The sequence below is a fragment of the Pteronotus mesoamericanus genome, unplaced genomic scaffold, assembly GCF_021234165.1.
Source record: "Pteronotus mesoamericanus isolate MK-2021 breed Mesoamerican mustached bat unplaced genomic scaffold, CSHL_Meso_final contig_56, whole genome shotgun sequence".
Taxonomy (NCBI): Eukaryota; Metazoa; Chordata; class Mammalia; order Chiroptera; family Mormoopidae; genus Pteronotus; species Pteronotus mesoamericanus.
This window is the reverse complement of record NW_026555201.1, coordinates 814,630-835,301: the sequence shown is the minus strand read 5'-3', so window position 1 is coordinate 835,301 and position 20,672 is coordinate 814,630. Positions and strand designations below refer to the sequence as shown.

The following is a 20,672-nucleotide window of genomic DNA, read 5'->3' as shown; positions in this document are numbered from 1 at the left end:
CCCATACCTGCCCTGCTCCCTCCAACCCTGACCCAGGGAGCAGAGGATTCCCCCGCCTCCTACCAAGTTTTCTGCAGCCTCCCACAGTGATCCTACGCTAGCCCAGAGGCCTCTGCTGGGTCGGGGTCTCTCCCTGAGGCCGGAACAGGGAAGGCTGGGGGAGGGAAGAAGGTTCCCTTTGGCCCTCCTGCCTTCCTCCTCTCAGTTATTGTCTCTGAAGCTGAGAAGACATCAGCAAACTGCGCCCCCCCTTACTCCCAGGACCTGTAGGCCCTCTGGACATGAGTCTCCTGGAAGGTTCCATAGGGGTAGAGGACCTTGTGCTCCTGGAACCCCTGGAGCAAGAGTCTCTGCTCAAGAACCTCCAGCTGCGCTATGAAAACAAGGAGATTTATGTGAGTGCATATGGTTGCCCCTGACTGTGGGTATGTGGCCAAAGACTTCACATGCTTCCCCTTCCTCTCCCCTACTCATTTCCTTTACCTTCTTCCCTGGCTCCAGACCTACATTGGGAACGTGTTGGTTTCAGTGAATCCCTACCAACAGCTGCCCATCTATGGCACAGAGTTCATAGACAAATACCGGGACTATACCTTCTATGAGCTGAAGCCCCATATGTGAGTAGAGAGAGGGACCAAGGGAAGGTGATGGATGAGACATCCTAATATCCTCTATCCATTCTCCTGAAGAAGGTTCTCCAGCTTCCCCTTCTTTCCCTGGCCCTCTGGAGGCGCCTTCCTAGGCCTGTCGCTTGCCTCAGAATTGGAGGGTGGATGACTTTGGAGGCTGAGGATTGAGAGAAAGAGGGTGTCTTGGGTTGGCCCCACATTAGTCATTGCCCACTGCCTCCCTCCTAGCTATGCATTGGCAAATGTGGCGTACCAGTCACTGAAGCACCGCGACCAAGACCAGTGTATTCTCATCACAGGCGAGAGTGGAGCCGGGAAGACTGGTAAGGCGCCTGGGGCGGGGGCGGAGGGGGGGAATCGCCACCGGAACTACCCGTCTCTATCCAAGCCATGCCTAGTTCTCCCCCTCTCCCGCCTTCAAAGTTCCCTCTTGGTTTTTCTGACTCTGAGGGGTCTGAGTGCTGGAATGAGAAGTTAGGGAGGGTAGCGTGGGGATCCACATAAGGGTTTCTCTTGCACAGAGGCTAGTAAGCTGGTGATGTCTTACGTGGCAGCCGTCTGTGGGAAAGGGGAGCAGGTGAACTCTGTGAAGGAGCAACTGCTTCAGTCCAACTCAGTGCTGGAGGGTGAGAATTCCAGGCTCTGCCCTGTACCCCACCCTGTCCCCCCAGAGTCACCCAGCCTTACACCCTCTTCCCCATTGCTCCAAGACCACCGTTCTCATTCAGCCTGAAAAATCTGAGTTGGCACAATGACCGGAAGACCTTCCTCCTTTTCCTTCTCTAGAGTCCCTCTTCTCCCCTCAGCCACCTCACTGCCCTTCTCCTCATCTCCGCAGCTTTTGGCAATGCCAAGACCATTCGCAACAACAACTCCTCTCGATTTGTGAGTGACCGTCATCTCCCCAGCCTGGGAGGAGAGGGTGTGGGGGATTGAGACGGAGGAATGTGCCACCGACCCTTTCTGGGCAGGGTGGTGACAAGAGGAGGAAGTAAAGTCTCTCTCTCTCTCTGGTCTCTGAAGGGGAAATACATGGATATTGAGTTTGACTTCAAGGGATCCCCCCTCGGTGGCGTCATCACAAACTGTACGTATCTCCCCATTCTGCTCACCGCCTCTCTCTTCCATTGGCTCTACAGTGTCCCTTTCTGCTGATCTGCTGTAGGTAGGAGGAATATTAGGCTACCAGACTCCCAACCCCTGGGAACACCAGGGAGGAGGGCAGAATTAGAGGGAAACTCAAGTATCTCCCAGGTCCTCAGGACATTATTTTCTAATTCTCTGCCAGATCTGCTTGAGAAATCCCGAGTGGTGAAGCAGCTGAAAGGAGAAAGGAACTTCCACATCTTCTATCAGCTACTGGCTGGAGCAGATGCAGAGCTGCTGAGTATGTGGCTGCCCCAGACATCCCCGGCTGCCACTCAGTCCCCTCTGGGCCTCGCAGCCTCTTTCCCCGAGCCCCTCAGACTTCTCCTTCCTGCATTCCTTATCTGAATCTCACCCGTCATTGGTGGGAACACATCCCGTGACCTCTGTGTTCTTTTCCTGAAGCTTTCTTGCCTCTTCACTGCTCCTGTTCCTCTGTCCTGCCTGGGTTCCTCTTTCCCCGAGCTGGCTTCAAAAATGGAACACTCATTTCCACCTACCATCCTTTTCTATCGTCAACTAAAGGGATTTGATTGATAGTTCAACAGGAAACTAAGCAGGGTATTGCAGGAATTCAAGAACTTTCGATGAGCTTTAGTTGAAGTTGTCCTGGGTCTGCATGTGCCTCACCCAGGACCCTGTCCTTGAGTTCCTCTTCTTAGATCTACATAGGTTCCATTCGTTCATTCATCAAACAACTCATAAACATTTGCTATGATTGAACACTAAGGACACATAGTTGAGTAAGACATGGATCCTGTCCCTTGAAGAACTTCCAGTCTCCTAGGCAGACGTGTGAACAGACCCACTGCAATTAGTGTGATCGGGGCCTACAGACCTGTGCGGATGGCTATAGGAGTAGTAGGCAGGGGGCACACTGCCTTGTTCTGGAGAAGAGCCCATCCCAGCTTGAATGCTGTACTGGCCTGAGGTGCCTCTGGGTGGGCATCACTGCAGGGGCTGGTGAGACTGAAGGCCCTGTCAGAGTTGGCCTCCCCGTCCCCCCTCCAGCTGTCAGCACTGAGACCTGTCCCTTCGGCTTCTGGTTATTCTGTGCTGGATCTGTGCCTATGTTTTCTTTCCCTCTGGCAGATCTCTGGTTCCGGAGCGCCCACAGGTCTCATCTCCTCCCGGCTTAATAGTCTTGGTTGTGTTCAATTTGTCTGAATCACAGTCACTAGAGTCTTGTTCTGGCTGATTCTGTCACTCACTGGTTTAAGCGGAGTCCAGGCAGGGCCTCCCCGGTGTCATCATCCCAGGGCCTTTCTGACTCATCCTCTGTTCAGACGTTCCTCTTTAGTGAGTTTCAGCTTCAAAATAGCCTTGTGGGAAGCTGCCATTAAATTCTAGTTTGAGAAATATTAACTGAATCTCAGATCATTGGAATAACAGGTAATTGATATCCCAAAGCTTCATGATTAACCTGCTCCTTCCCATCACAGGTAAACAGCTTTGATCACTCCCTTGACTCACTTATTTAAAAGAAAAACGTTCCTGCATGTCAGCCAGGCATACAGATTATGGAGATGAAAACCGCAGTCCTAACGTACAAGTTGTTCATCTGTGGGAGAAGAGAAAGAAAACCAAAACCTAGCCCACGTGATAGGAGCTGGGACAGAGTTTCAGCTTGGGGGAACACCAGAGGGCCATTTGGCTCAGCCCCACACCACCAGAGAAGACCTTCCAGAAGAGGGTTCAGGGTCAGGGAATGTAGTACCTGCCACTTTGTTGGTGCTTAGTGAAAAAATAATGAACGCACCAACAAGGGTGAGGGGTTAAGTGGGGAGGGCGGCGAGGGGAGGTAGGTGCAAGATATGTGCTCACCCTCCTGTCCTTACCTTCCTCCTCCGGGGTCCCTGAGACCAGAGCACTATGGAGGGTTTGTTTGCTTTCACTGTTTAGAACACTGAGGGTGGGGACAAGAGTGAAATGAAGCTCTTCTTTCATAAACGTTGGGAGAAAACCCCCATAATTACAAACACCTAAATCCTAAATACCACTTAAAATTTTAGCCTATTATAGGAATTAATGATTCCAAAACAAAGGAGGCAAGGGAAGAAACTAAAAAATGGCTCCTTTGAATAAGTGAACGAACCAAGCTAGGGCAAGGGCTGTGCGGGCACTGGAGAGCCCGTACGCTGACTCTCTCCCTGCACGCGGCCCTCCCAGAGGCCCTGAAGCTTGAGCGGGATACCAGCGGCTATGCCTACCTGAACGGGGAAGTGTCCAGAGTGGATGGCATGGACGACGCCTCCAACTTCAAGGCTATGCAGGTGGGTGCCCAGGGTGGGGCAGGCTTGGGCCCTTAGGCCCTCCCCTGAGCCCAGGCTCTGGCTTTGAGAAGAGAGGTGTTCGACTGGCGTCACAGTCCAGCTTCTGATTTCTGCTTTCCCCCTAAGAGTGCCATGACTGGGATTGGGTTCTCGGAGGAGGAGATGCGATGGGTGCTAGAGGTGACGGCCCTGGTGCTGAAGCTGGGGAACGTGGAGCTGTCAAACGAGTTCCAGGCCAATGGGATACCAGCAAGTGGCATCCGTGATGGGAGAGGTCTGCAGCCTCCTGCTGAAGTCCCTGCCTAGCTCCCCGAATCTCCCACTGTCCCTCCACCGTCTCTAGCATAATTAACTTCACTCTGATTTAGTTCCACTCAGCCTGCTCCTGAGTTCGACCCCAAACATCCTCATCGAGGACTCCCAGTAAGGCACACTGGAACGAGGTTTTGAAGTTTGGTAGTTGTAGATTCTAAAATCTGAGTCTCTGTTGATTTTTGCAGAATGGAGACAATTGCACCTGGTTCAGGAGAGTCCCAAAGTAGATAATGAATACAAAGTTCCCATCTCCCTTTCGTCCCCTTCCTCCCCAGACCTTCTCCAGGCCCATGTTCTGAATTGGCTGCAAGGAATTCTCCAGCAAAACCCGGGGGCCACCACTCTCCCAGCGGTTTCACTTAACGCTTCCTCCCTCCCCTGGGAGAAAGTCTCCTCTCAGGCCATGTTGTATTTTCCCGTCACCCCAGGTGTTCGGGAGATTGGGGAAATTGCAGGTCTGAATTCAGAGGAACTAGAGAGAGCTTTGTGTTCAAGAACCATGGAAACTGCTAAAGAAAAGGTGGTCACCGCACTGAATGCCGTTCAGGTAAGGGGCCCTAGGGACGAGGCTGATCCTAAGTCTGTGTGTGACTGCCACACTAACCAGCTTGGCTCTGCCCTGCAGGCTCAGTATGCTCGGGATGCTCTGGCTAAGAACATCTATAGCCGCCTCTTCAACTGGATAGTGAATCGAATCAATGAGAGTATCCAGGTGAGAGATCGCCCTCCTCCTTCAACACTCTCTTGCCTGCCTCGCTTCTCTTGTCCTTGTCACCAGCCCCATGCCCTGGGTTCTGAGCTGAATAAGAGTAAGGACAGTAAGGAGTGGTGTGCAGTTTTCTCCAAAAGCGTGATGTGGAAACATCACTGGCTTTTGAGTTTGACTCTCTGGATAGGCTACTTATAAGCCGTGTGGCCTTTCAATTTCACAAAGATTCTAAGCCTCAGTTTCCTGATTTGGAAAATGGGGCATTAATACCTACCTGCTTCATAGGTTTAGGGATGACCAGATAAAATTGTGTACATGGTTACCATATAACCAGCAATTCCACTCCTAGGTATATATATCCAAGCAAATTGAAAACAGAGATACAGGGCTCGGCACAAATAATGCCCCTTTTTTATTACACAATCTTTTATTACAAAATCATAAGCATGAAATTCTGCAACATAACAATATTACACTCAAGTACACCATATGACATTTTAATTTGAACATGTTACTTCTGCTGGACCCTGTATATGAAATGTGCATAGAGGCCTTATTCTTAATAGCCAAAAAGTGGAAACAACCTCAATGTCCATCAACTGATGAATGGATAAATAAATGTGTATATTCATATACAATGGGGTATTATTTAGCCATAGTGAGGAATTAAATAGTGATACACACTCAACATGGATGAATCTTTAAAACATGTTGAGTACAGGAAGCCAGACACAAAAGGCCACATTTTGTATGACTTTTTTCATATGAAATTTCCAGACTAGGCAAATCAATAGACATGGGAAGTAGAGCAGTGGTTACAAGGGGCTGGGAGTGGGGAGGGAGAAGGGAACAGGGAGTAACTGCTTATGGGTATGGGTGCAAGATTTCTTTTGGGAGGATGATGAAAGTGCTCTGGAATTAGGTAGTGGTGATGGTTTTACACCTTCTGAATATACGTTAAAAGCCCACTGAATTGTATACTTTTAGAGGGTAAATTTTCTGGCCCTGGCTGGTGTGGCTCAGTGGATTGAACACTGGCCTGTGAACTGAAATGTTGCCAGTTCGATTCCCAGTCAGGGTAAATGCCTGGGTTGTGGACCAGGTTCCCAGCTAGGGGCTCGTGAGAGGCAACCGATGGATGTTTCTCTGGCACATTGATGTTTCTCTCCCTCTCTTCCCTTCTCTCTAAAAAATAAATAGGTAAAATCTAAAAAAAAGAAAAGGGTACATTTTCTGGTATGTGAGTTAGATCAAAATAATTATTACAAAAAATTATGTACATGAAAATGCCATCAATTTAGTAGCTATTACTGTAAGGCATGGGATAAAATGGGATTTGAATCTAGGTTTGGTAAGTGCTTAGCCTTTTTGAAATTTAATTTTTTTTTTCACCTGTAAAGTGGGAACAATCATGCCTTGTAGGATTGTGATATGATTAATGAAATAAGAACCTAGAGCCCTGGCTGCTATGGCTCAGTGGATTGAGTGCCAGCCTGCAAACCAAAGGGTTGCCGGTTTGATTCCCAGTCAGGACACATGCCTGGGCTGCAGGCCAGGTCCCCAGTAAGGAGCGTGTGAGAGGCAACCACACATTAATATTTCTCTCCCTCTCTTTCTCCCTCCCTTCCCCTCTCTCTAAAAGTAAATAAAATCTTTAAGAAAAAAAGAACCTGGAATTCTTTGTAAAATGCTCAATAAATGTAAGAGATGGTTATTCTCCTGAGAGGATTTCAATGTCTTTTTACCTCACACCATGGAAGCACCATCCTGGAATCTATTTGCATCTTCCTTTTCCTCCTTTCTTTCCTCTTTGCTTGTCCTCCAGTGTATAGAAGAGGAAGGAGAATAAAATCACAACAATTCCTTTAGAGCTCGGTCAAGCTCACCTCAGTTCTGTTTGCCCATTGTTCCCATCACAGCCACCACAGAGAGGCTGTCCTCAGATTTATCTTTTCCTCCTCTTCAGGTGGGCATTGGGGAGAGGAAGAAGGTAATGGGGGTCCTGGATATTTACGGCTTTGAAATATTAGAGGTAAGAGAACTTTGCCCAACTTCAGTACCCTGCTTCCCTATGGTTAGGGGCGGGTGGGCTCAGGGGGATGGAAGAGAGGGGAGGTAGGGCTGAAAGGAAGGAAGCACTGGGGTTGAGCTGGTTTCTCTCTAACCTTTGTACCTTCCCTTAGGACAATAGTTTTGAGCAATTTGTGATCAACTACTGCAATGAGAAGCTGCAGCAGGTGTTCATAGAGATAACACTGAAAGAGGAGCAAGAGGAATATAGGAGAGAGGTAAACTAAGTCTTCTCTCTACTTCTCTCTTAAATGACTTCTAGGCACATGCAAGATCTTTCTTTCTCCTTGATCACAATTTCGTCTCAGCTGTTCCCACGTGGGAACACAAGGACAGCAAGTTTCTTCTGCACGGCTGAACGTTCCAGCATTACCAAGGAGCCCTCATTTTCTGCTCTCAATCCCTCCAGGTCTCTATCCTTCCACTCCAGGCCAGGCGAGGAAGGGGGCAGATTGATAGAAGGGTGTGGGGGGTAGGGGCGGAAGTGGGGGAGTCATGACAAGAGTGAAGCGACAGCTGTGCTTGGCCTAGGGCAGACCGGTGAGCCAAATTTAGAAGGGACATTCCTCCTGGGCTTGGCACCCTACCACGTCCCTTTCTGTGCTCTTGTCTAATGCCTCGGAACCCTTGTCTCCTCCAGGCCCTGGCTGACGTCTCCTTCCCCTCTTGTCACACCCTGATCCCAGACTTCCTCACCGGAAGTGCCCCATGGCTGAGAATTTCCACACTCCTCCCCCTGTTCCCCGAAAACCCCGTACTCTATGGCTAGGTGTTGGAACAGCTCTCTGGCTGAGCTAATCCACTCCAAAGTGTGAATGGCTGAGCCTCGCTCATCAAAACCCTCCTAGGGATGCTCCCTGTGAGCTCTCAGGAATCTGTTGTGGCAGAATTTCAGGCAATGTGGTAACAACGTATGAAAAAGGTTTTAAAGTATTTTGTATGTTTTTATTTAAAAAATTTAAATGATAAATAAAGAATACATTCCCGTGCTTCAAAACTCAAAAAGCTAAAAAGGTGTGTAAGGAAAGGCCTCTCTCTCACCCAGTTCCTAGTTTCCTCCATCTGCTTCCCCTTCTAGAGGCACTTAAAGCAGGTCTCCTTCCAGAGGTCTTTGATGTGTAATCAGACAAGTCTGTAAATATATTTTACCACAAAATTTATTCAAGCAGCAGTGAATACACTCTCTTCTATACCTTGCTTTCATAAGTTAACAAGAGATTTTTCTGTATCAGTCTATAAAGATGCTTCTTTACAGTTACATAGGATTATAAGAACGTCGTAATTCATTTAATGTCAGGGGAGGCATTTCTGGAATGAAGTGGGAGAGCAGCTTAATCCCACTCTGCATCCCTAAGTACCTGTTCGGGGAAGGCAGAGAGAGGCCTGCGTCCCCCGGGCACACCTGGAGGTGGCCGAACCGCACGGTCGGCGCTCGTGGGGATCAGAAGCTCTCCTGCTTGCAGGCCTGTTGCCCAGCAATTCCCTAAAGCAGAGGAAGATTGTCTTTGGGTTTTCGGCTTCTGCACCATTTTTGTTGTTGTTGTTTTTAAAATAAAGTATACAGTCCCAGAGTAGCATGTAGATCAGTGGTTCAGCTGTGGCCCTGGATTAGCATCCCCTGTGAACATGTTAGAATGCAGCTTCCCAGGCCCCTTCCCAGACCAGTTGACTCAGAAACTTGGGGGGCAGGGGCAGCAATCTGTGCTTTAACAGGCCATCTAAGTAGCTGCAATGCACTCTGAATACTGAGGATCACTGAAGTAGGTCTTCGAAGATGTATCAAATTACCTTTGTTGTTTGATGATAAACTCACTTCTGTGCTTTCGTTCTGTAGTCTGTTGCCAGAGCAGTGTGGCCTTTGCTCTTCCACATACACAAGGATCCTCCCCCCGCGCCCCGCCTTGGGGTAATCCCTACCCCAGCCTTCGCCCACCATCTTACACTTCCCTGTCTATCCTGCAGCACCTACAGGGCTCTTTACATTGACTCCCCCTCACTGCTGCTCTGGGTCTTCCCATGTGTCTCTCTACCCAGCACCAAAGATTCTCTATCAACCTTGAAGAAATGGGGATGTAAATAGAAACCACACCAAGGACCCCTCTGAACTATAGGGCTTTCTGTTGGCCCTTTGTGGGATGGACGAAAGGGGGCCTAGATCTGGTGAGGTCTTTGAAAACTTATCTTGGACCTGCTCCCTGTAATTTTTCCTGTCTCCCCTTGCCAGGGCATACCGTGGGAAAAAGTGGACTACTTTGATAATGGCATTATCTGTAACCTTATTGAGCATGTGAGTTATCCTTCTCTTATCTTTGGGGCCTCCCCTGAACATCCTTCCCCTGCCCCTGTCATGCCCTGCCCCTGTCACCCCCCTCCCCTCACCCTACTTGATGAGGATGGTAAAGGGGGCAGTGGGTGAGTGGGCAGGAGATCCGGACACCTTGGAGGACCAGGTCTAGGCCGCGCTGATCTTGTTCCCTTGGCCAGAATCAGCGAGGCATCCTGGCCATGCTGGACGAGGAGTGCCTGCGGCCTGGGGTGGTCAGCGATTCCACCTTCCTAGCCAAGCTGAACCACCTCTATTCCAAGCATGGTTACTACGAGAGCAAAGTCACCCAGAATGCCCAGCGCCAGTATGACCACACCATGGGCCTCAGCTGCTTCCGCATCTGCCACTATGCGGGCAAGGTGATATGGCAGGGCTGCGAGGTCAAGATTGGGGCCTGAGCACAGGCTGAAGGCCATGGGGGAGGAATTGGCGGGGAGGAGATGAGAACTAGGAATACTTCACAATGAGACTGGGAGGGCCAAGTGCTGGGACAAAGCCACGAGCTCTCCAGACCAATAGCTGTTCCTCTACAGGTGACATACAACGTGAACAGCTTCATTGACAAGAATAATGACCTACTCTTCAGAGACTTGTCCCAGGCCATGTGGAAGGCCCAGCACCCCCTCCTTCAGTCCTTGTTTCCTGAGGGTGATCCTAAGCAGGCATCTCTCAAACGCCCCGTAACTGCTGGGGCCCAGTTTAAGAGTTCTGTGGCCATCCTCATGAAGAACCTATATTCCAAGAACCCCAACTACATCAGGTGACACACTGGGCACACAGGGGAACATGCTAATATGTGATAGCATGGTCCATGTCCTGTAGAACATGTCCGTGGCGGGGGGTCTCTGGAGTAAGGGTATCAGAGGTCCTTTTGTATTGGAAAACAGAGGAAAATGAGTCACCGAGGCTCCTGTAGCAGGGAGAACACCAGATGTGGGTACGGACCATACTATAGTGAGTGAAACTGGACAGCGTGTCCACTTCCTCTGAAGCTTTTCACCTAAGGGGAGTGCATGCAGAATTGGGGTATAGAGACCAAGATGGCTTACAGTGGTGAAGGCGAAGCTTCTGAAGTCTGTACCTTGCCCTACCTCCCACCAGGTGTATAAAGCCCAATGAGCACCAGCAGCGAGGTCAGTTCTCCCGGGAGCTGGTGGCAACCCAGGCTCGGTACCTGGGACTGCTGGAGAACGTGCGGGTGCGACGGGCGGGTTACGCCTTCCGCCAAGGGTACGGGCCCTTCCTGGAGAGGTACCGACTGCTGAGCCGGAGCACTTGGCCTCGCTGGGATGGGGGAGACCGGTAAGTCTCAGTGGGGAGCAGAGAAGGGCAGAAGGGCGGTGCAGGGAACATCTTGGGGGAAAGAGACTCTGAAGTCTTCTGGTTCAAGCTCTGAACTCTTCTCCCAGGGTGAAAGGGATTAGGGGAAAGATGGAGAGGCCCCTCTCCTGGGCTGCCTCTCGGCAGCTTTCCCTGTTTGCTCTTTTAGGCAAGGGGTTGAGAAGATCCTGGAGGACCTGAGTATGTCCTCAAAGGAGGTGACCTTTGGGAAGACAAAGATCTTCATTAAAAGTCCCAAGACTGTGAGTTGGAGGGTGCACCTGTATTTGGTGGGAGTGGCAGGTGGGAGAATTGGAGAGCTCATCTGAGGAAGAGGCTGGGCCGGGAAGGGAGCATCTGTAATCTGGAATGGATAGTGGATGAGGAGGCGTCTTTGCAGGGCCTGAGCCCTTGGGTTCCCACCCTATCCTGAGAGCCCTAGGAGTCGGGTGTGCTTACAGGGACCATTCTGAGAATCTCCACTTGAAGCAGGACTCCTTGGGGGTCTGGGGGATGAGCCGCTTGTGTCTGAGTTTCCAAATTCTAGCATAGGGCCTGCTACGGAGTTAGGGTTCAGTAGATTGTTAAATGAGTTAATAAATGAATGAATCAACTAAGAAGACAAAGGAATGATCAAATAAAACACTGGCTGGTTTTGATCCAGTGATTCCCCTGCTGGAACTATACCCTAAGAACACCAAAACACCAACACAAAAGAATCTTTGCACCCCAATGTTCACAGCAGCACAATTTACAATAGCCAAGTGTTGGAAGCAACCTAAATGCCTATCAGTAGATGATTGGATCAAAAAATTATGGTACATATACACAATGGAATACTACGCAGCAGAAAGAAAAAAAGAACTACTAAACTTCGCAACAGCATGGATGGAACTGGAGAGCGTTATGCTAAGCGAAATAAGCCAGGGGGCGAAAAACAAATACCATATGATCTCACCTATAAGTGGAACCTAACCAACAATACAAAGATGCAAGGAAAATAAGACCAGCAACACTGAAAGGAAAAGAAATCAACAGAGACAAGAGGGAAGGAGGGAGAGGTGGGCAGGAGAAAAGGAACGGAAGGGGAAAGTCAAGGAACATATAGCAAGGACTCATGGACAAAACCAAAGGGGAAGAGCTGAGGGAGGGAAGGAGGGAGGGGGCAAGGGAAAGTGGTGGGGGGTAGGCAGAGACAAATGTATTTGAAAAAATAGATTAAAAAAAATCAACTACAAAAAAAAATAAAACCTAATCTTTATTTTAAAAAAAACAACAAAACAAAACACTGTCTGGGAAGACTGGCGCAGTGGGGTACAGGAAGAGAGAGCGTGGTTGCCCTCAGCCAGCTTCTCCAATCCGCCTATTCACCTCTGTGCAGCTTTTCTACCTGGAAGAGCAGAGGCGCCTTCGAGTCCAGCAGCTGGCCACACTCATCCAGAAGATATACCGAGGCTGGCGCTGCCGCACCCACTACCAGCAGATGCGCAAGAGTCAGATCCTCATTTCCTCTTGGTTTCGGGGCAACACGGTACCAATTACCCCAAAAGTCCCATCCCCTCACTCTACTAGGAGGGTGGGAAGTAGGAAATGTGGTTCAGGGGCTGGAGTTTTTCTAACAGCCCCATTATTTTCTACAGCAAAAGAAACGCTATGGAAAGATAAAGGCATCAGTATTATTGATCCAGGCTTTTGTGAGAGGTTGGAAGGTAATTGGAAAATGGAGAGGAATTCCCCCTCACACTCAGGCTTCCTTCCCCCACATGGTTCCCCCTGGATTGTCCCAGCTGCTGGGGGGAAGGAGTAGCAGAAAGCAAGCCCTGCCCGAAAGACAGACATACCTCTGTGCAATGGCACGTCTGTGCCTGGGTGTGTTTGAGTGTGTGCTCCGTGTGCGGGAGGGTGGAGGTGTGCTGGGAAGGTCTGCATATCTGAGTGGCTCTGCTTTCTGCTTTGAGTGTCATCCTCATTGCCAGTTTGTCTGAATGCCCTCTCTGCAGCTACAGTCTCAGCTCTTTATCTTCCTCTGTTCTTTGCATCGCTGATAAAAAGTGGAATCTCTTCAAGGTCTCTCCCCTGTCTTCTAGGTCTAACTATCTTGTACTTTGGCTCCTTTCTTGTATGTCCCTGCCAGGCCCGCAAGGATTACCGAAAATACTTCCGGTCAGGGGCCACTCTCACCTTGGCAAATTTCATCTACAAAAGCATGGTACGTGGTGGATGTTGAGGGTGGAAGTTGGGGGTTGAGGATGGAGGGACAGGTTTGATAGAGAAAGATATGGGGTGTGAGACGAGGCGACTTAAAGCTCTCTCCCCAAGAGCTTCCTTGGCCTGCACGCCTCAGGGTCCAGGGGCAAAATCAGGGCACATTTGGGGTTGAGTGGACACTGCAGGCAACCTCGTGGTAGGAAGGGGTCGCAACACACCCAAAAAGAGACTGGGGCTGAATGGTTCACAACCATTGAAGAGCCCGGGAAACCAGACCAGAGTAAGGACACATATAGGGTTAACTAATACAAACTTCCGAGGTCCATTTTAGAGGTGGGGTGAAGGTGGAGGAATTATATTTTCCTTCTCTCTCTTCTGAAAGTATAGTGGGTGAGTCTGAAATTAAGCCTCAGGAAAGATTTTAATTCTCCTGGAGAACTGAGGTCCGAGTGGGCCAGAAGGAGCCAGACCAGGCCTGGGTATTTAAACTATGGGCGGTTTCCAGTGAGAGGAAAACAGCGCAGAGAAGAGTGAGAGATGGAGGGAAACCAGACAGGGAGGGAGCAGCACTTCCAGTGAAACCTTGGGGAAGGCCAGAGAGTAGGAGGAAGAACGGAGTCTTAGACAGAGGGCTGGGGGAAATTGGAACTGCCCTCCACTGATTTGATTTTTGACAATTATTAGGACTCTTACTAACTGCTCATTCAGACATGAGACATATTCATTGGAGCTCTTTGGTGTGGGAGACACTGGGTCCAAGTGCCGAGTGGAGGAATGGGGCGGTGGGGGGGGGGAGGGGGAGGCAAGGGACGCAGCTCTGAGCCTCTCCATTGCCTCCCTAAGCCTTCATTGTGTCCCCTCCCCCTTCCCACGGAAGCGCCATTTTCCTGGCCTCTTCAGTTGCCTGGTCTCTCCTCACAGGCTCCAGAGTGTCTGCCTTCTCCAGTCCCTGCTCTCTGGCAGCGTAACTGCCTGCATTCCTGAGACCTGTAATCTGGTTTTGCTCTTATCTCATGACTTGCCCCTCTTCCCACCTTGTCTTTCTTTTCTTTCTTTTTGTTCTTTTATTTTTTCTTTCTGTCTTTCTTTTTCCACCTGTATATTATCAGACATCTGCTGAATATCACCTCAGGAGCTGTTGGGTTTAGATCAGTATTTCACTAAGTCGCACCTGGTACAGAAGAGCCCATACGTGCAGGGAGCTGCTAGGCACCCCTTCCCCCAGTGTTTCTGACTGGTCTACATTTTGCAATTGCCTTGCCTATAACTAATACTAATACTAATACTAATACTAATACCTACTATTTCTTGAACACTTACCTGTGCACTAAGCCCTTTACCTGCATTAACTCTAATGTTATCAACAACCCTGAGAGGTAGGCCATTTTATAGGTTAAAAAAACTAAGGCCCAGAGAGGTTGGATAACTTGCTAGGAGTCCCACAGTTGGTAAATGGTAGAGATGGGATACAAACTATTTGACTCCAGAGTTCTAACCACTGTGTAAAGCTGCCTGCCCCCTCTTCCCCAATAGAGGCCTGGGCAACCCACGTATACACGGCCTTGGGTAGATCGGGGGACAGGGGGGCTGCATAGGGAAAGGCAGAACTTCCTAGATCTATTTAAAAACAATAGAAGAAAGAAAACCCACAGAGGTTCCACATCAATTGAAACATGGGGGATTATGGCAGATGCTTCGGAATGTTTATTGAATTAAATCAAAACAGACCAAGGACTAGAGACTCCAGGATGATGAGACCAAACCCACCAGCTCTTTGTAGTGGAAGATGCAGAGAGCTTGGATGGTTCCTGGAGCAATATAGTGTGTGCTGTGTTTTTTTCTATTTTAATTTTTTAAACCTAATGTTTTAGTAAAAAGTTTCCATTAAAATTCCCCAAATTTGGAAGTGTACAAGATCAAGTCATTTTATGTACCTTCAATCCCTCTATCCCATGAACAAAAAGGGTGCTGTGCACTCCCTGAAATATAAAGACTTTCAAGTGCTGGTTCTAGACTGGGGGAGACTTAAACCGTTAGATGCCGCAGGTGAAATGATTGGATCATGGATCAGGAAAAATAAAAACAAAGCTAAAAAGGATATTTTTAGAAGTTCATATAGGACATTAGGAAAAATTTGAGTATGTTTTGTTGTTAGATGAGTAAATCTAATTAATGTTAATTTTCTTAGGTGTAGTGATGGAATTATGATTGTGTAAGTGAATGTCCCAGTTCTTGGGAGACATGTGCTTTAGTTTTAGGAGGAAATGTTATAATACCTATAACCTACTGTAGGATGATGCGGCAGTGAAGATTTGTATATATGTGTGTATTTATATGCATTTGTATATATGTGTGCATGTATTAGAGAGAGAATGTGCAGATTAGGGCAATGTTAACATTATCAGTTGGTGAATTTAGGTGAGGGGTATATGGTATACAGATGTTCATTGTAGTTAGCGTTGGTGGTATAGTGGTGAGCATAGCTGCCTTCCAGATGTTTGTTGTAATGTTGTCTTCAACTTTTAAGCAAGTTTTAAAACTTTCTAAATAAAATACAAAGCCAAAGTGGAGAGGGAGTGAGGGTGGGAGGTGGTGGTGCGGGGAGCAGGGAAAGTGGTGGCAGGAAAATGGAGACAAATATATTTGAACACTAAAAAGAAAGAACGAAAAAAAGAAAGGAAGGAAGAGAAAGAAAATAAATTGTATTAATTTTTTAAAAATCTTAAGTCAGATTAGGTCATTCCTCCCCTTAAAACCCTCTAGTGGTGTTCTGTTTCACTCCTAATAAAAGCCTGTCTCCTTACCGCAGCCTACAAGGCCCTTCGTGGTCTGTCCTTGACTGTGCAGCTGTCTCTCTGACCTGCTCACCTCTTACTCAATTCAGTTCTCTCACATTGGTTTTCTTTCTGTTTCTGGGATATACCACCACTCATCCCTGTCTCGGGGCCTGCTTTTTGCATCACAGCATGCATAATTAATTGGCATCACATTATGTATGCTTCTTTGCCATGGGCAGTCTCCTTCCCCACCCCCAGTAGGATGTAACCTTTATGAGAATAGAGACTTTGTTTGCTCTGCTCATTGCTGTGTCTCTTTACCTAGAACAGTGCCAGGCACAGAGCAAACACTCAATAAATGTTGAATGGTAAAAAAAAAAAAAACAACTCCTGACCTGGGAGGCTATCTCCCAAGAACTCACTGTCTAGAGAAGGAGCTTTCCATACAAGTAACAGAAGTATAGACAAAGTGCTATGGGGCTCCAACAGCAGGAGAGGCCCCCCTTGGACTGCATCTGAAAGGATGGATAGAATCTGGGTTGATGATGTTATGCTGACAGCAGCATGGGCTACAGCTCAGAGTGGCAATGCATGGGCTGGGCAAAGGGCCTCGCAAGGACTGCCTGGTTGGTGTGCCAAGCAGGGGATCCTGCGACAAGGTGGGGCTCTAAGGAAAAGATTTTGAATTTGAATGTCAGGTGAGGTGTTGGGCTTGACAGACCAGAAAGGAGGGAAGATTTGGTTCCTGTCCACTAGCTAGCACAGACGGTAGCAGCCAGCTGTAGGCAACAGTAAGCTGAGAGAATAGGAAGCTACAGGACCCAGTAGCTTGCGTATTGCTTCCTCCCACCTCACTTCCCTGGGTAGCAGGTTCCGGCTTGGAACTGATCCTCTCTCCCTTCAAACTCCCATTCATGCTCTTCGCGCCCAGCCTCAAGCCTGCACTTCATCCTGGAAGAGATCCAGAAGACAACGCCCTTCCATCTCCTCAGCTCCAGGCTCCTCAGCTCTACCCGCTTCTCACTCTGGGTGGGCTTCCTCCACTTAAGTGGCAGGCTCTGGGTGTGAGCGTGCCTGTTGGGGGTCTGTCTTGTCATCATTGCACTCTGGATTCCCCTGCTTCTAACCCAGGCGCAGAAATTCCTCCTGGGGCTGAAGAACAATTTGCCATCTGCCAAGATCTTGGACAAAGAGTGGCCAGCCGCTCCTTACAAGTGCTTCAACGCAGCTAATCGGGAGCTGCAGCAGCTCTTCCACCAATGGAAGGTGAGTGGGGCCCCCACGCCTCTCCTCTCATTTGCCTTTTTTTCCTCCTCCCTCTGCTTTTTCTCTTCTTCCTCTCTCTTTGACCCTTTTTTCTTTGTTTAAAAAAATTGTGGTAAAACATACATGACAAAATTTACCATTTTAACCATTTTGAAGTATACAGTTTGGTGGCATTGAGCCCATTTACATGGTTGAGCAATCATCGCCACCATCCATCTCCATACTTTTTTTTATTCCTCACCCAAGGATATGTTTAGAGAGGAGTGGGAGAGAGTTGAGGAGGAGAGAGAGAGAGGAACGTGAGAGGGCAACATTGACTGGTTGCCTTCTGTACACGCCCCAGCTGGGGATTGAACCGGAAACCTTTGGGTGCATGGGATGACAGTCCAACCAACCGAGCCATCTGGCCAGGGCCATCTCCACACTTTTCCATCCTCCCAGGCTGAAGCAATAACTCTCTGTTCTCCCCTCCTCCAGCCTACTTTCTGTCTCTAGGAATCTGACCAGAATCATATGCTGCTTAACGACAGGGAGACATTATGAGAAATGCATCACTAAGTGAATTTTGTTGTTGTGCGAACATCATACTGTGCACTCACGCAAACCTAGATGGTGTATCCTACTACACACCTGGTTATATAGTACAGCCTATTGCTCATAAGCTACAAGCCGGTACAACATGTTACTGTACAAAACAACATGAGATTAAATCAAGCACAAGAGAAAATGATGCAGTGAAGAGACTCAGGGACCTGGCCAGGTGCCTCTACTGGTTGTCAGTTTGATTCCCTGTCAGGGCACATATCTGGGTTGTGGGTTTGATCCCCGGTCAGGGCACAAACAGGAGGCAGCCGATCGATGTTTCTAACATCGTTGTTTATCTCTCTCCCTCTGTTCCTCTCTCTCTAAAATCAGTATCATATCCTTGGGTGAGGATTAAAAAAAAAGAGAGAGAGATGTAGTAAACAAACATGAGATGTGTGAGGCTGCTGCTGACATAATGTGACATAATGTTTATAGCAAACTTTTTTTTAATATATATGTAGAGTGCACTTTAAACAGCGATAAAAGGTATAGTATAGTAAATACATAAACCAGTAACAGTCATTTATTATCATTATCAATATTATGTGCATAATTGTATGTGCTATGCTTTTTAAAAAAATATATTTTATTTATTTTTAGAGAGGGGAAGAGAGGGAGAAAGAGGGAGGAAAACATCAATGTGTGATTGCCTCTTGCACGCCCCCTACTGGGGACCTGGCCCACAACCGGGGCACGTGCCCTGACTGGGGACTGACATCTGAGCTATGCTTCTATATGACCGTCAGTGCGTAGGTTTGTTCACACTAGCATCACCACAAACACACGAGTAATTCGTGTGCTAGGATGTTACTGCGGCTGCAATGCCATTAGCAGATGGGAATTTTTCAGCTCCATTATAGCCTTATGGGACCACCATGATACATGCAGTTTGTCGTTGACTGAAATGTTGTTATGTGGTGCATTACTTTATTTTAGGTACCTCATATAAGTGGAATTATACAATATTTATCCTTTTGTGTCTGGCTTATTTCACTTGGCACAGTGTTCTATTCAGGAAATTCTTACTGAGCACCTGTCTGGGACTGGGCCTTGTGCTGTTTTCTGGGCATACAGCCCTCATGGGGCTCGTATTTGATTGTTTCTACCCCCAATCCCCAGCCTCCTTCAGTCCCCACCCTCCTCCCCGATGCTTCTCCAACCCCCGCCCTCCCTGAAGTGTCCAGTGCCTGTCCTTTTCCCTCTGTCTCTATTCTCTAGTCCCTGTCCCTCTCCTTCCATGTCTCAGTGTTCTCCCCACCCCCTTCCCAACCCTGCCCTCTTCCTCCATGATCATAGCTTCTGCCCCAACCCACCCACAGTGCAAGAAATTCCGGGATCAGCTGTCCCCAAAGCAGGTGGAGGTCCTGAGGGAGAAGCTCTGTGCCAGCGAACTGTTCAAGGGCAAGAAGGCTGCATACCCCCAGAGGTGAGAACCTTTCAGACCCTGTCCAGTCAGTTTCGTCAGGAGCAAAGAGAATATTCTCCAGATGGGATAGAGCAGTGGGTCCAAACTTTGGCCCATCAGAATCACCTAGCAAGCTTGGGAACACCCAGATGGTTGCACTGCCCCCCTTAGAGTTTCTGATTCAGCGGGTCTGGGGTGGGGCCCAAGAATTTGCCTTTCTGACAGCTTCCCAGGGGATGCCGATGCTGGTTCTGGACCATGCTGTGGGAACCGCTGAGACAGAGGATATGCTGGGGGACGTGGGAAGGGGCACTGCAGGGCTAAATGGGAACTTAGGGGGAGGTACAGGGCCTGGGGGGGTCACTGATAAGGATTTTGTCTCCACTGCATACTTCCTGTGTGTCCTCAGTGTTCCCATTCTGTTCCGTGGTGACTACATTGGGCTGCAAGGGAACCCCAAGCTGCAGAAGCTGAAGAGCAAGGAAGAAGGGTCTATTCTGGTGGCAGAGACTGTGAAGAAGATCAATCGTAGTGACGGCAAGGTGAAGGCCAGCGTCACCAACTCCTCCCCGCAGCCTGGTCCAGGGCTCAGGCTGGTAGCTGGGAGGAGGGTGGGGGTTGATCCCACCTTTCCTCACCCTTTCCTATTCTGTCCCTAGATGTCCTCTCGAATTCTACTCCTGACCAAGGGACATGTGATTCTCACAGACACCAAGAAGTCCCAGGCCCAAACTGTCATTGGGCTGGAAAGCGTGGCCGGGGTGTCGGTCTCCCCTTTCAAGGATGGGCTTTTTGGCTTGCACCTGAGTGAGGTATCAGAGCAGGTTGGGGGCAGGGCCTCAGACTGGAGAAGGTTGGGGGCCTCACAGGGCTGGGGAGGGCTGGAGGGGATGCGGATCAAACCTCTTCTTCTGGGCCTTTGATGCCTCTCAGGCTGTTGCTGGGGAGAAAAAAATGAATCCCTTCCCTGCCATTTTTTTTCCCTTTCTAAGATATCATCAGTGGGTTCCAAGGGGGACTTCCTGTTGGTCAGCGAGCATGTGGTTGAACTGCTGACCAGAATGTACCGAGCTGTGCTGGATACCACTCAGAGGCAGCTTCCAGTCTCCGTGACTGAGCAGTAAGGCCATGAGCTGGACTGAGGGACGGATTGGGGCAGATGATGAAGCTGTTGGTCATCGTGACCGGGAAAATTCGTGCAGTCGGAAAGCGAAGCATATTTTGTCAGAGTAGGGCTTGGAGGAGCTTCACAGTCTCCCCACCCAAGTTCTCTGGAGCCTTGACTCTTCCGGTAGTGGGGCGGGGGTGGGGGGAGTGTATTTGCCTCAAGAAGGGGAGGGGAAACTGTCATGAAAATATGGGCATCGGGGATGAGGGCACTAGCTTTGCTTTCTGTCTGTTCCCCCTCCAGGTTCTCAGTGAGGTTCAAGGAGAGTGATGTGACTGTCAAGGTCATCCAGGGGCCTCACGGTGAGGAGAATGGCAAGCTAAGCTGCAAGAAGAAGGGGAGTCAGAGCCTGGAAGTGACCGTATCGTGAGGCGGTGGGGGCCTAATGTGGAGATGGCGGTTTCTTCTTCCTGGACCAGCACCAACCCTACCCGCCCTCCTCTGTGGGAGGATCTTTTGTCTCGCCCCTCTGATC

The 20,672-nt window shown here is 49.0% G+C and overlaps 1 protein-coding gene across 1 annotated transcript; it reads left to right on the top strand.

The window, feature by feature from the left end:
- Nucleotides 1-272: 272 nt before the first annotated feature.
- Nucleotides 273-20,567, top strand: MYO1A (myosin IA). Its single transcript, XM_054580255.1, has 27 exons — nt 273-395; nt 502-617; nt 858-952; nt 1,151-1,255; nt 1,468-1,514; nt 1,653-1,716; nt 1,918-2,016; nt 3,945-4,048; nt 4,175-4,322; nt 4,792-4,910; nt 4,989-5,075; nt 7,039-7,104; nt 7,256-7,360; nt 9,367-9,429; nt 9,627-9,827; nt 10,002-10,228; nt 10,570-10,770; nt 10,958-11,051; nt 12,170-12,319; nt 12,429-12,497; nt 12,923-12,997; nt 16,905-17,039; nt 18,944-19,050; nt 19,439-19,571; nt 19,689-19,841; nt 20,022-20,149; nt 20,441-20,567. The coding sequence occupies exons 1-27, from the start codon at nt 282-284 to the stop codon at nt 20,565-20,567; spliced, it is 3,132 nt and encodes a 1,043-aa protein (XP_054436230.1). The 5' UTR covers nt 273-281.
- The last annotated feature ends 105 nt before the right edge of the window (nt 20,568-20,672 follow it).